At 32.8% G+C, this 18,343-nt stretch overlaps 1 protein-coding gene across 1 annotated transcript; it reads right to left on the bottom strand.

The window, feature by feature from the left end:
* Positions 1 to 7,583: 7,583 nt before the first annotated feature.
* LOC127840775 (uncharacterized) lies at positions 7,584 to 13,845 on the bottom strand. The gene is made up of 3 exons (XM_052369188.1): positions 13,140 to 13,845; positions 9,937 to 9,975; positions 7,584 to 7,663 (listed from the first exon to the last, which is right to left on the bottom strand). Exons 1-3 carry the CDS (start codon positions 13,843 to 13,845, stop codon positions 7,584 to 7,586), a joined length of 825 nt encoding a protein of 274 aa, XP_052225148.1.
* Between the last annotated feature and the right edge of the window lie 4,498 nt (positions 13,846 to 18,343).

The following is an 18,343-nucleotide window of genomic DNA, read 5'->3' as shown; positions in this document are numbered from 1 at the left end:
TATCATATGTTACAATTATACATAATAGGCAAAATTCAAATTTATACATTGAAGACGAATTTCATAAAATGCAGCAAAGACAAATTAGCGCCCCGAGCCGATTGTGACGAAGATATTTCGTACATATTTTCCTACAATAACCGAAGCATTCGTCTTTTTAGTTAGTGTTCGTGTGTGGTATGAATAGATATCGTTGCAGGAATTTAAAATGAACCGTTAAATTAAAATTAGATTTACATCATACATACATAATTAACATGCTTGCGAATTCGACTGTTCAGACATTTTCGATTTTAGAATTAAATATCTGGCTTATTTCACATTTTTCGACACATGTTATTCTTAACTTTTATTTCAATTTATATTGAAATATATGTTTAATACGTTTTTACACATTTTATATTAATAACTAAATAGTTGACAAAATCGTATAATCTCGCTTTAAACTTGGAAGTATAATGCTATTTTATATTTGATAGCTTTAGTTTGTTGACTAAAAGGTAATGTTAACTTAATGGTTGAGATATACGGTTTCACGTGCACAATGTCACATACAAAGGAACTATGCATGCACGTTTAAATAATGGTCATTGGAAAATGTAGGTGAATGCCTATGTAAACAGTGTATCTATGAAACCCTTTTACATTGTTCAAAAGGTGCCTGTATCTGCAATTTTCATGTGGAATTTTCACATTTAAAATTGTATTTAAGTTTTATTGGCATGTTCCGGGTATGTTACATACTGCACTTGTAGTGCAAATGGTACTTTTATATATTGTTATATAAACATGTGTTGTTTATTTGAGAAAAAACGTGTTTGGTTTATTCAGCAACCTCATTGCAATAAAAAAATTGGCATTGAATGGAAATATTGAACTGTTTTTCTCGCAATTGGGAAACGAATACGTGTATAATGTGTTTCAAAGATAGATGTGCGTAATACAAATAAATACCGTTGACATTAACATTATAAGGCAAGAAAGGTATCGACGCCAAAACACAGATGCATATTTCTTTTTCAGACAATGACCGCAGGTAGTATCAACTAGTTTTCAAATAAAACAGTTCAGAATAGGCATAAACATGGTATGGATGTGATGTCTCATGTGTTCTTATATCTACAATAATTGGAAATCTTAAATTACTTTTATTTCCAAATCTTGCAGTGTATACATATTCTATCATTAACAAAAGGAAAACGTGACAACATACAATAATTGATCAAATGTATGTCGAAGAATCTGTAAATATATATTGATATTACACGAATTGTAAACAATTGAGTTTTGAGAGGACAGATTAATTTTGCTATAAAGGCTCTTTTTTTTAAACATCTTGAAATATGTAAACTTTACCATGTGCCATTGTACTTATTTCGATAACTTTGCATTTATTTTTAGATCGGGTCGTTTTAAAGATTTAATACTTTTTCAAGCGAAAATATACGAAAGTAATAAAGCAGTTTAGAGAAAAAAAATCATTAATACAAATCGACAATTTATGTTCAGAAGTAGATCTTCCAGGCAATCAACACAATTAGTGGTTTATACGACTGCGAATAATATTTGTTTGTGTATAAATAGTGTTGTACATTTTTGTGAATATCTTATAAACATTTGACATTTGTTATTTATGTATGGCTGATAGAACTGTACATACAGTGTATTTGGTATCATATTGCATAACTCAGTGCTTGATTTGTGTTAAGTACATGTATACTAATTAAGTATCGTTATCAATTGATAATACGATCCAATATTTCTTGATAAATTTCTCAAGCAACAATCTATTCGATACATCAATTAACTTTAATGATAATATTATATATCGTTTATAAGCTGCATACGAACACGTTAATAAATAATAATGATAATATTGCAATATATTATTTTAATACAATACTCATTTTTTTCCGACAGAGATGAGCATGAGTATATACATCTTGGACAACAAGACCAGACCAGGATTAAACGTGTTGCAGAAGGTACGGGACCATTTTGTTCTGTACACTTTTCATGTGTTTAAAAGTACTCTCAATGTTTGAAGTACGATGATAATAATTGAAGAATACATACAATTCTTGTTTGCACACGCTTAACGCAATAGAAATTCGGAACAATCATATGAGCCGCGCTCTGTGAGAAGGGGGTTTAATGTTGTGGGTAAAGTTTCGTCCCAGATTAGCCTATGCATTCTCTATAGGCTAATCAGGAACGACACTTTCCGCCTATATTTGGTTTTTGCTAGGAAAAGGAGTATCTTTAAACGAAAATACAATACAAGAGGAAAGTGTCGTCCCTGATCAGCCTGCGCGGACTGCGCATGCTAATCTTGGGCGACACTTTACCCACACGCATCCAACCCCCTTTTCACAGGGCGAGGCTCATATCTATTTTCCAGATACACATCAGCATGACACTACCGAGTTGTAAAGATGTCCTTCCTTTGGCACACGTCGGCTGGTTAACAACTATAGTTGTTAAAGTAATGTTATTTATGTGTTGTTTTATACGAATCAAAACAAACTAAATGTTTGATGTATATGTATTATATGTATGGATGCTTTTGGACAATTGCTGTTATCAATGATCAATCAATGATCCATGCTTTATTTACACGACTTAATGTTTTGTCTACAAAATATGTAGAAATGTTATAATAAACAAAACCATAAGGTTTTCAAACCAAATAAAGTTAAACTACATGTTCACAATGCAGTGAGATATGTTGTATCTCGTTTAACAATTTCATATACATGACACTCATTTATTAATCATAGTTCAAGTGTTGTCTGTTGTTTCTTAAATATTTTCCTGTTTCCTTGATATAACACATATACATAAGTTGAGTACATGGACATTTGTAATATCCAACAATAAATACTTACTTTATCCAGCACTGAAGGAGATTATCGATGAACAAACCGGTATCATACTTAAATAATTACGAACATCTTCTCAAAAGTATCTACACATTTTCTCTTTGCATACAGGTCTCCCTTTCAGTAAAACTTTATATATGTTTTGTAATAAAACAAGTTGCCCGGGGGCATTTTTCAAAGGTGCGCGAAATAATCAATAGTTGTAGTAAAATAGTTTCAATGAATTAAACACTGAATGTCGCTACATCACATTAAACATTGAGCGATATGTGTAGGCCTGTCAAACCCAAATGAATGTGTGTATTTAAAACAAAATATTGCCCGTTTATATATATTTTTTTTATCACGTTTGTTTTTTAAAATTTTATATTTAAAAAATAAATAAATGAAATAAAACGGGATTTATTTAATGCCTCACTCTAAATTTTAGCGAAAAGCGTTGAAATACCTAAGTTTTCCAGTGAAACTGTTTTCGATGTTGGTTTGTAAACATGTATGTATTTCGTTTATATTTGTTGAACCTTGTTTAAATAATATCATAGTATGAGTGTTGAAGCGCCAATGTGCTATTTTAGTCTCCTACCGATGAAACCGGAGAGGGACTTATGGTTTGCGCCCTGTGTTTTTGTCAGTCTGTCACACTTTTCTGGATCCTGCGATAAATTCTTTATATTGTTTCATGAAACTTGAAACATGGACAAATGGCAATATGGAGATTATGCACGTCATTTCATTTTTTTTCGTACGTCAAGAATTCTAGTTGCTATGGCAACACATACACTACAAATATTGCTGAAAATGGTAGATCCTGCGTAGGTAGGGGACTTTTATTGCTTGGCAATAGTCTTGTTTATTTATCTTTTTTACTGTATGATAATTAAAAACGCTTGTTCCGCATTAAACTAAGAATTATTCCGAAAATGTTTTGAAACAATCCGCTAGTCCGTAAAGCCCTTGCAACAGAATTTCGGCGGAATCTGGTTTTAAGGCTAGCCAAACAGTCTGAGGCCAAACAAAAAAAGAAACTTATGTTTTTATTCAAATTATTTAAAAAAAAAAGAACTTTTAGAACGTTTATACTGTTTTTTCTGTCTTATGAACAAAGATACAATGTATTGCATTGTAAAGCATTCACAGTATAACAAACACGTACGTGTATTATACATGCCAGTACGTCCTTTGAATACATGGACGCCTTCAACGGTATGACCGGTAACTTAATTCGGCTGTTTTGTGAAGGAGATCAGTGAATATACCCATGTCTTACTTGCACTATACATATGTGTTTCCATTTTCTCATATTAAGTCTTGTGTTTTTTTTTAAATGTTCACAACATTAAATTTGATACATCGTTTTTTGGTTAACTTGAAACTTTATTCTTTGTTACTTATTTTAAATAACGTAATCTTTATTTATTGCAGTGTTAATAATAAGTACATCAAGCCGAGTAACGTTTGTATACAAAATTAAAATCAAATGTATTGTTGTATTTCTTATCTTTTCGTTTTATTTATTATCTTTTTGTCATAAATATTTTAAGGGCATACATATAAACAGTATTTATCACATACAATGGCAGTTCTCAGAAATATAGATATGTATTTGTACAATGCATTTTCTAAATGTATCGTTGGCTTCCTCTAGCAACAATATTTATAGTTTTTGTTTGTTAAAAAGACAAATATATGAACTGACCATTGCAAACTGTAAAGATATATAAATGAACGGTGCCGTTAAGTTAATCGTGGTACATATTTTGTTTATATTTTTCGTTCAAGTGCTACTGATTTGCACCCTGCACCAGCATTTATATACACATGTTTTACTGAATGTTTCTTGAACATGATTTTATGTGCGAAAACTTAAAAAATAATTAAAACAAAAATACTATAGATTATAGCTGTCTAAATGCTTTTCAACTTTTGAATAATGATGCCTTTTAATGTGATTATTTATGATAAATCGGTATTAAATGATGCATATTATTTTATACACCGTGTTGAACTATCTTGTTATTGTGTTAGCTTGCCCCTTAACATTTATGAAGTTTATGAAGTTATGTTTTGTAGTGTTACATAATAATACATCCAAATATTAAAACTAGTGTTTCAATTCTGTATGTTATTTCTGATTATTTTTTAAGCAAGATTAACAAACAAAGTCCATAACTTAAAGAACAAAAAAAACAACAACACTTGATTCATTTAACAAACCATTGATGGATTAAATGTATAATAAATGTTCATTTTCTGCGAGATCAAATTTCAAATATTTCCAAATAATTTTTCTATGAATAAAAACCATCAACCTAACATTATCTCGTTTGAATTTGTATGCACACAATTAAAGGTTGTTGAATGATTGATAAACAGTGTAAAAAGCATACATCAACACTTAAGAGTAGTGTGTTTTGATTGCATTATTCGTAATCGAGCACTATGTATATTAACTTCGTCAAAATATATGACGTACAGCTGGTAATCAGTTTTTAGTACGCCAGCCGATAGACTTTACCCAAAAGACTGATCATGGTCTTAATTAACTCTTGGCCAAGCAAGCAAAAACTTAGCAAAATGATAATGTAGTTATTTGCCGGAAACTAATTATTATGTTTCAGAGTAACCAATCGTCCATTACTTTGGATCCTTTCATGTCATGACAAGACAATTACATCTCAATGTTTTATTCAGAGTCTCACATACTTTTAACCAAATTTGCGATAACTCATGCATTCGAATTCAAATTTATATATTTTGTGGAATCTGTTAAAACAATATTGAACTGTAGAGATGTTAATATACATCCTATAAACGCATGTTGTCAAGTTGGCAAAACATGATCCAATCCTAGCCAGTTAACTTTGATTTCAGAATTTACGAGTGTTTATTCCACATTGATTGCAACTTGACATCAGTTGAAAAAACATAAACAATGCACCAATCTATATAAACTAATTAAGTAAATATACACAATGTATCCCACTTGCTTTTTTAATTTTTCGTTGGTTCTTGCAACTACGCAATTATCAGATGTAGATGAGGGCGATTGTATGTTCAGTTAACTTTGGATCACTTGGATCAACAAGGAACGTCGATGAAAAAAGCTTTTCTTTGATTTAAATGCATTAAGTGTCAATCCCCAACGTGAAAGCTGGGGATGTATTTGTGCCTCTTCTTTTTTTTTGACAGGCACACACACTACATTCTCGTAAAAGTACACTAACACCTATAATAACAAGTATTAAGTATGAATTATTGTCATTTTAAACAATTTTTTATTTGTAGCAGTTAACCTACTAAAGGTTCATAAAATAATTGATATTTTAGAGCATGGAAAATTTTCAGTATTACATGTATTATATCCTCGCAAAGAACCTAACTTCAACAAAAAATTGCACTTAAACCATTTTATTTATTTCCTCAATTTCCTATTCTGTTAACGAGGTCCTTTAAACGCCATTTCGTGTTATTGAAGCATTGTTAGTTATTCGAAAAATGAAACAATTCAATTCAAGAACACATAAATTACTAATATTGATGGTCTTAAATCACAAAGCGCTAAACGCTTTACCATGTAGTAGTTCAATGGTGAACCTTAGATGCATAGTAAAGACGATCCCTTACCTTACCGTTGAATTCGTTACAGTATCAATATCGGCTCAAGTAAGTAATGTTTTTAAATCTATTATATATAGTGATTCGAATTCGGATGCGTATACGAACATTTAATGAATTACCCATATATGTATTTACATTAAACATTGTAAAACCGTATTGATGTCACATGATACAAATGCTATCGATAGTGTTGAATTGCATGAAGTAACTATGATACAAACTAGTTGAATCCGCTTCGCTCAATGTGCATACTTTATCGAAAACACTGCACTATGTTCTGAAGCGAAAGAATACGTCCGAAAGTAATTTTGCTTACATGTTTAAAAATTAATTCCTGGCGTGCATCCATTTTATACATAACTGCAGACGCTGAGTTTCTTTAAGCGTTTGGATAACGTGGCGCAATACGTGTTTTGGATTTTGAATAACGACAAACATCAGCAAATCAGTTACGTCAAAATAATGTATGATCAGTGAAACAACTGCGATAACCGTCTTATTTATAAGTCGTATTTAGTCTTTTAAGTTAGCACATGCAACTTGAACAAATATGTATGGGTACTTTCAATGCCTTCACAAACACTTTAATTGTTTTCATTCATGCTAAAAGATGTTAACCATTTTAAGACTTTTTAGAAAAATTCATGATTTTTTTTGTAAATGATTGCGATCATAATGAGTATGTGCCTTATATTGGTCTTTTTTCAGTTTCAGAGTATGCATGAACTTAGTTTTCTGCCTTCTGTGGTATGATACCACTTTATACAGATACGTTGCAGTTAATTTATGATGTTATGATCTGATCTTAATTTCCAAATGTCATTCAGATTGTGCATGCGATTTTAAGAGGTTTACCAAGGGTACACTGTTGCAAGTCAAAACAAAGATAACGGATATTTAGTTTTACAGAATATTATACCCCGCCCCCCCCCCTTCGCGTGCATCACCGTAACATTTGATATAACATGCTGACTGCCGCTTGTTGTTGTGGTGATGCTCAGAACGATACATGTCAATATGTCAGATAGATGTAGCACGTGGGAGTCGAGCAACACGAGAATAAGAAGGTTTAACCCTTAACAACTAGGCAACGTTGGCTCCATATAAGTCACACAAGTTAAAGGTTATAAATATTGTGCACCACACTGGTACATATTCGTTTTCTGGCAAAAGAGTAACGAGATAGACATTTACTAAGGGTATTTTATTAGCATGGAAATAATGAAAATATCAATTAGGGACTGGTCAATGAGCTAGTGTGCTTTGTTTTGTTGCTGACGTAGATTAACATGCACCTGTTTGGTTTCTATAGTGTAATAATTTTATCAGCAACATAACATTATGTAGTGATTTTAACGTAGATTGACACAATAAAGTGTTTTCATTTAAATGTACCAATTCATAAAATGATTAAGCGTTAAGTACAAGTATTTCTTGTATCATTGCCTTGTGAGAGGACAGGTATACATACAACTATATGGTATTTAGTCTTGTATTACATACACGTTTATAGATTAACAATTACGTTGATATTGCGTTTTTACAATTAAAAAAACAACAACACACAATATGCCTTCGAACCTTGTCTTTTGTACACTCCATAACAAGTCGATGTCAGTTTTTAAAGTTAAGGCTTTACGAACATCAAAATTATCTACCTGCCTGTGCACTCGACAAATATGGAATATTTATATTTTATTTACATGGATAAGCTCATGTCAATGTGAATTTGAATAGTCTATGAGAATAATTAACTTGTATCGTATTGATGATGATTTCATATCAATTTAAACTACAAATGGGAACGTTTTATTGCGTGCTCTTGAGGTGTCTTCAGGCATAGAAACACCAACAAATTAACGTTTTGTTTTCAAGCTTTTATATCGTATATTGAAGTAATTAATTAAACGTTGTGAACTGTCATTCAATAAAATAATACATAAACATCATATGTCGGAGCTTAAGCATTGATTTTGAAATCAAATCGAAAACATATTAATTTGCCAAACACGGTTCATTTTAACAATATACAAGTCAAAATACACGAACGTACATAGCTTGGTAAATATTCTGAATAAAAACTTGTTTCACAGTTTTTTTCGAATTAAAAAATGTTAATATACTCGGAATGAAGTAATTTCCTAATATTATAAGGTACAAATGGCATTGTGTATATAATAAATAATATCGATGTGTGATTTTGGCATACATTTAAATTCGATCGTAGTGTATATTATTTGAGTTCATATGAAGCTATTGGATGCAAAATCGAATGTATGTTCACAGTGTCCCTGCCATACTTTACACAATGTAATGTTATAAATCTTGTTTTGCAACACTTAAAATCCATTTATGATGTGACGTAAACTACAACTATGCATTAACAAGAAAATCATTGATTCTATTCATTCTAAGAATTCTATAAACACTAATTTGTATTTGGTGGTAACAAGCACTATAAAGCTATAGTATCATTGTCCTAACCCATTTATTAAAATGCAAAAAACTTTATGATTTACATCGTTTGTAAGGCTATGCACGTATTAAACCATATGAAAGGATAATACAAATAGCGTTTTTCTTTATAATAAGTTTAGTCGGACCCAAATCTGTGTGTATTACTCAAACTTGAACTATTGATGGGCCAGTGCTTCATGTTAATTACCTTTGTTTTCACAAAAGGAAACTTAAGTTATATGTGCAAATCATCAAATCATGTATATAGCACTTTTCCGACTAGTATATATCTCAGGCAAAACATCAGTTTGCGGGTGTTTTATTCTGGCCTCTATTTATACCATGCGAGGTTATTTCTACCTATTCCGTGTACTCACCATACTACAACAACACAACTGACACTTGTTTCTTAATCGTATTTATTTATTAGTATGTAAATGTAGCAATAACGTGTACATTCGTATTGAGAAACATGTCATCTGTACTAATTCAACGTCGTTGCCTTGCTTGTCTTGTTGTCAGCTTTACTTTCCCACTTGAGTATAAAAAGATACAAAGGTTTATTAAAAATGACATTTACCGAGTTAGTGTCAAACTACCAGATAATATAAACGTATTTAACTCATCAGTAAAACAAAACACAACATACAATTTCCACCTCGACTGCATGTATGTCTAGAAGAGACTTTCTTCAAGCGAAATATTTCATAAATGCGGAAGAATTTTTTACCCTTGAACATTACTTAACGCAGTTGTATTAAGACCGATTATTTCAAAGCGGGACTCATATATGTTGGAAGCCTGTGTGTAAGAATCGGCACATAGAATATGGTGATGTATTTCTGCATTTATTAATTTTGCATGTACATACATGTTAATTATTTATGTTATGAACATGTACACTTATTTCCGATTAATACGTAAAAGGTAACGAACGCATACAAATAAATACATTAGGTTTAGCAAATCTTTTACTTACCTGTTACATCGGGGAAATATGGATCTGGTTTTTTATCATCTACAACAATAAACGACATTGCTTCGATTAAATATGGCAGCATATAGTTAAAGGTAAATAGTTTAAAGCGTATTTAAGGGAAACGCACACAATTTTAACATCCGTATTTGTTCATTCTCTTGATAAGACAACACCATTACTTACCGGATCCACCTTTAGGATAGTAATCCTTTCCTATAAAAAGGATACATTATATAATGCACATGCTAATATTGCATATCTTCCATTTGTAATAAAGGACGAGTTTGTTGATTTAGGCCAACACCAATAAAAATGGTATGCACTGAAAGATTATTCAGCTGCTATGGGTAGTCTTTAAATAAATATTAATTAAGGACGGGTCAAATTTTGTCTTGGTCAGATATTTCGTTTATTATTTGTAGAATACATGGTTCAGTGAGTTTAGACTTTTAAATTTATATCGTAATTTGCTCTTACTGACGAATAAGGTTTGCATACAGCTAAACATTGATATACGTATTAGACAATTAGATAGTATAAAAACTCTACCAATATTATGAAATCAAACCTCCGCAATCGTTATCCTGGCAAGTCGCACTTGCATAGATGCAGATGCACGTTTTGCAATCGTCTTTGAAGACAGCGCCATTTTTATAGACCTGTCCCTTGTACGTGCACGTTGAACCTTTAAAACGTCATTCGTCCTATGTACTTTTCTTTAATCTTTCTTATATGTGTGTTAATCTGAACTCTTCGTTAATATGGGTTAATTACAAAGTTGCGTTTAAATGTCAGGCTAGTGTCAGAGAAAACAGATGACTAATCATTTTTGTAATATATCAGGAGCGGTATAATTTGTTTTATTCTAGGCTCATATTGACATTAACAACAATAGGGCAGTGGCCCGCTATTATCTTGTTAGATAATGTCACTGAAATTTCATAAACAGCTACATATTTAATCGTTATGTGCTGCTTCTTTTTTTTCAAGACTGATTATTCATGATACTTTATGTTGAATCAATTTAATTTTAACACTTAAAACATGCAAACCTTTACTGCTTGGATAATAATACACACATATTCTTAAAAATTGTAGTTAGCAGGTCTATGCAACTAATTACCGGATCCATCGGATCCAACCGATCCACCGGATCCACCCCATCCACCGGATCCACCGGAGCCGACCGATCCAACCAATCCACCGTCTTTACCGTCAAGATATTTATCAGGATATTTAGCGTTTCCGTCAGGATATTTATCAGGATATTTATCGTTTCCGTCAGGATATTTATCGTTTCCGTCAGGATATTTATCAGGATATTTATCGTTTCCGTCAGGATATTTATCGTTTCCTATGCAAAAAGTACATCAATCATACAATAATGCAATCATGCAATAGTTCAATTGGCAATATACAAACTAGTATTTATGGCTTTATCACATATACATGTCAATACACACAAATAACATCATATTTATTTCCAAGAACCAAATATTGTCTGCGATAGAATTTGAATATAAAAAAATAATGCGTTTTATTATATATATGTTTAGTTATTAGTTATGCATATGCGTCCAAGCTATTTAAGAGAGCATTATGAAATTAAATTTATGGCTTTTCCCTGAGACACGTGAAGATTATATGGATTTAAAAAAAATAATTTTATGAATAGTTTAAAAATCTGTTCAACACAAATGAATTATTCTGATTCTTCATAACATCGTGTCTCAGGAAGTTCAAGTAAGGTTCGTCTAGTTAAAAACAAATGATTTAATCAATTACTATTGAATATCAATTTGATAGATGTTCTGGATCTTTACTTGATGCTTAGTTTACATTCCGATGTTATGTGGTAAATATTCGTTTACACGTGAATGATATATGACCAATTATGCGCTAAATTAGTTATTTTTTCGAGTTCCTTTCAACCGGTTTGAACAAGATTACTTTTGCTAAATGTTTCGTGTTATGTTGTATGCATTATATTGTATTGAACAAGCAATTGGTCACATGCCTTAAGTAAAAATGTAGCAAGATTATAACACAAATCTTGGTAATGTTTCAGGAGCTTAATTATCCCTGAAAATTCACTTGATAATTATACTTTCATATTGCAAATAAATCCATATACATAAACTTCGATTTTGAAAAAATGGACATATTGTAATAAGGTGAAACTTGACTACTGCGAGTTTCAAAGTGAGTAGTTAATACCCCAGGGGTTATTGACCTTTTTCGCATGTATCTAGACTTTTGGTAACTAAAACTGTATTAATTAATGTATACAATACAAACAAATCCTGCACTTTGCGATCACATTCGTCAGTGTTTAATGATAAACCTTACCTTTAATACAGTAGTTATACCGAGAATCACGTTTACTTCACAATAATTATTTTCTCTTGATAATTTATCTGTGGTGATACATATCACTGTTTTAAATCAAGTTTATTTCCATAATATTAAAATACATTTTTTTTATTTATACCTGGTTTGCACCGCGGACAACATTCCCCTGGCAGCGTATACTCGCCATACAGACAGCCGGTCAAAGGACATGCCACCCCGTCACACGGATCAACCGGGCGATACTCAGGTGTGTCTGCAATACCAACACATTCGATGTTCTAAAATTTATATTTTACCATTGGTTTCAATTTTAAAAGTTCTACAAATGTTAAATCAGAGCAGTTCATTGCATAAAGCAAATACATACTTCATTATTGTAAATGCACTTTTTTTTAAAAATGCTTCAATTAATGAACTTTAAAAAAATAAATTTCAAGTTAATCGATATAACCGGATACACCTGCCTCCATATAAGAAATTTTTAAAGAGAAGTGAGATACTATGACGTAACTGATGGTCCGATTTCAAGAAGTTCAGCAACGCTTTATTTGAATCGTGAACTATCCAAGGTAAAGTTTCGTTATATGTCTGACCTACTAACACATTTTACGTTTATCTTCTCTGCCCGAATATGCTCTTATTTTGTGCAAGAAATTAGAACGAATACCACAATGGATGTTCGACTAACGTTAATATACAGAATATTTAATACCGGCAATATGTTTGTAAAATTAAAATCGAATAGGAGAGTAATTTTAAAACATAGGATTCATTAAGTACAGCGTTCGCCTTTTGTCATGTAAGGCCATTGAAATAGAAGAGAGAAGAACAATATTCCCCGTCACACTTACCAACGGGATCGTACGGATACACCGGAGGATATACTGGAGGGCGTCGGTGATATCCTGGTTGATAACCCGGATATAGCGGTAGATCTGGGTATACCGGAGGTTCATTTGGATATACCGGACGTCTCCCTCGATACAACGGTGATCGTGGTGGATATTGATCTTGTTCTACCGGATACTGATTCGGATATACTGGATATTGAGCCAGATCAAACGGATACTGATTTGGATATACTGGATACTGATCGGGATATACAGGATATTTAGACGGATATTCAGAATACGGCGATGGATATTCAGGGTACTGAGTTGGATATGCAGGAGATTGCGATGGATATACTGGATATTTTGTAGGAGTGGGATATTCCGGAGTTTTGAATGTTGGATATGTCGGAATTTTCGTTGGATATTCCGGGACTTTAGTTGGATATTCCGGAGTTTTGAAAGTTTGATATGTAGGAACTTTCGTTGGATATTCCGGAACTTTAGTTGAATATACCGGGGATAGAGTTACATATTCCGGACGTTTCGTTGCAAATAACGTATACAGAATTGGATTTAACGGAGATTTAGTTGGAAAACCAGACCATCCACTAAATGTCGGTAGAGTGGGTTGATTTGAGGGTTTTTCTGTCACATCCGGGCTGGCCCCACTCAACGACGAGCCGAAGCTCGCCGCAAGAAGCAAGAATGTTACCGCGGAGAACATCGCATTACCTACAATAACACCAAAGATATAAGTTCCTTGTCGTATATACAATTAGCACTTGATACTAGTGAAACATATAAATCCACAAGCGAAAATTTAATTAGCATTGCATCATTGCATTGCAGCAATTGTACATGTCCGGATAGTTTTCGTTTGCTGATTTAAGACTTAATAGTACAGAAACGGTTTTAATTAGAAAATACACGTTTCTGGAGATGCAAACATTATGGGTTATGGAAAACGCAACAACTCATAGTAAATAGATTTTCAATAGCAACGGGTTTATACTAGGTATCGTTTTCGAAGTTGAAATCCAGTATGGCCATACCGTTTAGTAGATGGAAAACCATGGATGAAAAAAGTAATGTTTTGTCTCTTGCAACAAACTGTTAAAATGTTGTATTGCACACGATAATCTAGAAATGACTATGCTTTTCTCAGGAAATAACAATAACTGTTTTTATTACAGATCATTGATCTCAAGGTTGTGTTTTAAAAGCATGTATTTGAAAGGACTTTACTTCATTGCAAAAACATACTTTGTTATGTTCCTCAAAATATATATTTCACCACAAATCTGACTTTGCTTCGCATTAAACATTAACGATTTCATTCAACAAAACAATAACTGTCACATATTTTCGAAACCACTATTATGTCACATGCTTTTAAATGGCATACACTTTTACATCAGAAATCTCGTACCGATGAATCCTTAAGATTTTTATTAAAATGCTTGTTTATGCGGTTGACGTTAGAATTTAGCAAAACGTCAGTCAAAAGGTCATTTGAAGGGCAAGCGAATGAAAAAAAGATCGAGCGTTTAAGTTTGCGAATACAAGAATATTCTTTGAGGTTATGGAAACAATGTATAGCGTGTATTTTAAAAGACATAGACAGTCACACACTTATGATTTTGACACATTTTCAAGACTGTCCTGCGATTTTGTATCGATGTTAATAAACGAGAACTGTCGTGGACATAATATTCAAAGTAGTTATCCATGTAACACTTAACAAACATTATTGTTTTAAATAAAGACGAACTTTTTTATGTAAAATATTTTATGTAACAAAGAGGGGCTGTTCATATTTAAAGATAAACTTTGAACTGTTATGAAGTGCAAACAGAATTAATTATAAAATAACAAAACACAAACTAAATATTGCATCTTCGTACAGTATAAACCTACCTTGGTTGACGCTCTGAAGTATCTGATCCCTGGAAAATAACACACACAAGACCATATATACCAAATGTAAAAAAGGATTAAATATTTTTTTTGTAACTGTGTATAGATAATATCAATCGTAATCTGCGCATTTCATCCACCATGCAAGCTTTCACGCTGAATTGGAAGCACGCGTTACATTAGCATTATTTGCAGCGTAGATTAACTCAAGTATGAAGAGATTTCAATTACTTTCGGTACATTAGATAGCAGGAAGACTAGAGGGGGTAATCACGTGATAGTCAAGATGGCGACGTTCATTCCGAGGCATGTTTTTTTTCGCCGTTTTCTACCCTTTATAACTTGTATTAATTGTTTAAATGCCTCTCACTTTCCAGCCATATCAGTAAGAAAGTTACTAGCGTTTATTTCGTGTTTATATTCGGTCTTTATCTCGACTTTACTCGCTGCAAAAGTTTTAAGCGGGATGACCTAATTAAAGCTCCACCAAGAAAATTGCAGACAGTAAGGTCGAGATATAAAGCGAATTTTAATTCGAAATAAACGCTTATCACATGTTTACTCATATGGCTGGAAAGTGAGCGTCATTTAAACATTAAACAATAGTTATAATAAAGGGTATAAAACGGCGAAAAATAACTGTCTCGGCACGGACGTCGCCATCTTGAGAATCACGTGATTACCCCCTCTGAAGCAATGGATTTGCATGTATTGTATACTTTTACAGGTAAAATTGATAAGATTTCTTCTGCATTTATTATACAAAAGTATGTGTTACATTAAGTATCAATAAAAGTGTGGTATATTAATTTGTAACTTAATGTGTTTACTACATAAATATTAAAAAAATGTGATCCAAAAGCTTCCGATATTTTAACACGAATTTTTTGCTTTTATTCCTTTGGCATAAAATATTATACACTCAGTAAACTTTCATCAGCACCAGAAAGAGAGAAGAGCCTTCATGCTGCGTTTGGTCTTAAAATGCTATGGTGCCTGCGTGACGGTTATCCCCTCCAGACTGTTTGTGAAAGACGATATAAGACATGCATTTTACTCCATGTTTTTGTAAGAAAATCAGTTATGAAAGGAATGCCGTTTCAAATTGTATTTTATTACTTCATGAACCGAAATAAGTATTATATGGAATAATAATTAAATGTTTAACACAAATATTGATTTGTGTCACTCATTTTCATGATATTTTTTTCAAGAGTTAAAAAATAACCTTACGGCATGTTAAAAACAATGATCTAAAACCATGTTTTCGCGAATGTATTTATAATTATTTCTGCATGACCATTAACAATGTTCACGTAGTTTTCTTTGCAAAAGGTACATATTCGATTTGAATAAAACTTTACTTGTTATCAATTCGACAAATAATGGTCCAATTCAAAGCATATCTCAGGAAATTATTATGTATACAGAACTCGTTAAAACAGAAATCCACTAAAGTGTGTAGTAACCTGAAAGTTGAATATATATGAAAAACCTTCGTGTCCCAACTTGAGTTCAATAAGTAAGCTATCAAGTCTACATGACAAGTCGTGTACTTAATTGTTCGCGCTCGCGGCCCAGTGTTGTATTTAGCCGAGGCCCCATATCTAAATGCAGGCACGGGGATATTTGTTTCAACAGTCGCAGATAATCGACAACTATTAATAAAGAAATAAAGTATTCTCAATGTATGCTCCCCAAAATATTTTGACAAAATGATTTCGCTAAAATAACATTAGGCAAGTTGATTTTAAAGACGGAGTAGCTCATGACATCTTGAAATAGTAAGTACAATCCTTTACTGATAATAGTATGTCCAATAGCTGTGTTAGGCGACAAACTTTACATACATACACATGTCATTATAACACACTTAAGAACAACACAGTTATAAAACTAATTCTCTGTAAAGGTCTGTTCTATTAAACATAAGGTTACCCTTTTAATTTTGCACAAATAATTGAACAGACGCAAAATAGAGGACCAATCTGCGCATTTAGTTGAATTTTTTGAAGCACTCTTTTTTTGCTGCGAAACTCTTCGTTTGTCCTACTATGTGCAGACGAGGTAATTGCGTGAAATATACGACGGCCGAGACGTCAAATTTTCGCCGTATTATAACATTTTTTTTACTTTAATTATTGCTAAAATGCCACTCACTTTCCAGCTAAATCGACAAGAATGTGATTGGCGTTTATATTATACTCATAGTCGCCATATATCTCGTTGCGAAACTTCTTAGCGGGTCACAAAACTACAGCCCCCACCAGGATAATTCGCAGCGAGATAAGTCGATATAATGAGCGAATATTGACGTCTCAATCCTGTTTGGCATGTAATTACCCTCTCTGATGTGGGAAATGTTCATCTGGCGATTATTAAATTTCATTAATGTGGCAATGCCATCACTTATTACTAACGTTAAGATTTAAAGTATAGCATTTATTGTAATAATCAATAAATATTCGTAATTTTCAAAACTGTTTCAGCGGAATGCTTGCTTTAGACATTTTAAAATAATTAAGCATGTAAGCAAATCAAAGCACTACAGCTGACATTATGTTTGAAGTATTTTTTTTTATTTAATGATGTTCAATCAAACTTATCATATAAATAATAATAACATTAACACTTTTGTCAAACGTATGAGTTAAATACAAACCTTTGTCGTTGCTCTGAAAATCTGAGAACTATATAATAAAGCTAGGATGCAGAGATGTATATACCTGATGGGAAAGGGATTAGGTCTATTTTTTAACAATTAATGTGCTTATCAGCTATGTAAATCTACGTCGAACACGGGCATTTGAAATGAACCGTGAAGCATTTACATGTAATTAGAAACATATGCGGTAGAATCATAATTTCATAATTTCACGTTTGCTCGCAAGGGAATGCCTTTGAGCGAAGGACAGAATAACGTGGGCTCGCAATGGAATACCGTGAGCGGGGGGTTGAATAACGTTGGCTCGCAATGGAATACCGTGAGCGGGGGGTTGAATAACGTGGGCTTGCAATGGAATACCGTGAGCGGGGGGTTGAATAACGTTGGCTCGCAATAGAATACCGTGAGCGGGGGTTGAATAACGTGGGCTCGCAAGGGAATACCATGAGCGGGGAGTTGAATAACGTTGGCTCGCAATGGAATACCGTGAGCGGGGGTTGAATAACGTGGGCTCGCAATGGAATACCGTGAGCGGGGGTTGAATAACGTGGGCTCGCAAGGGAATACCGTGAGCGGGGGTTGAATAACGTGGGCTCGCAAGGGAATACCGTGAGCGGGGAGTTGAATAACGCGGGCTCGC

The sequence above is a fragment of the Dreissena polymorpha genome, chromosome 8 (genome assembly GCF_020536995.1).
Source record: "Dreissena polymorpha isolate Duluth1 chromosome 8, UMN_Dpol_1.0, whole genome shotgun sequence".
Taxonomy (NCBI): domain Eukaryota; kingdom Metazoa; phylum Mollusca; class Bivalvia; order Myida; family Dreissenidae; genus Dreissena; species Dreissena polymorpha.
Note: the sequence above shows the minus strand (reverse complement) of the source record. Positions and strands in the feature narration are given on the sequence as shown.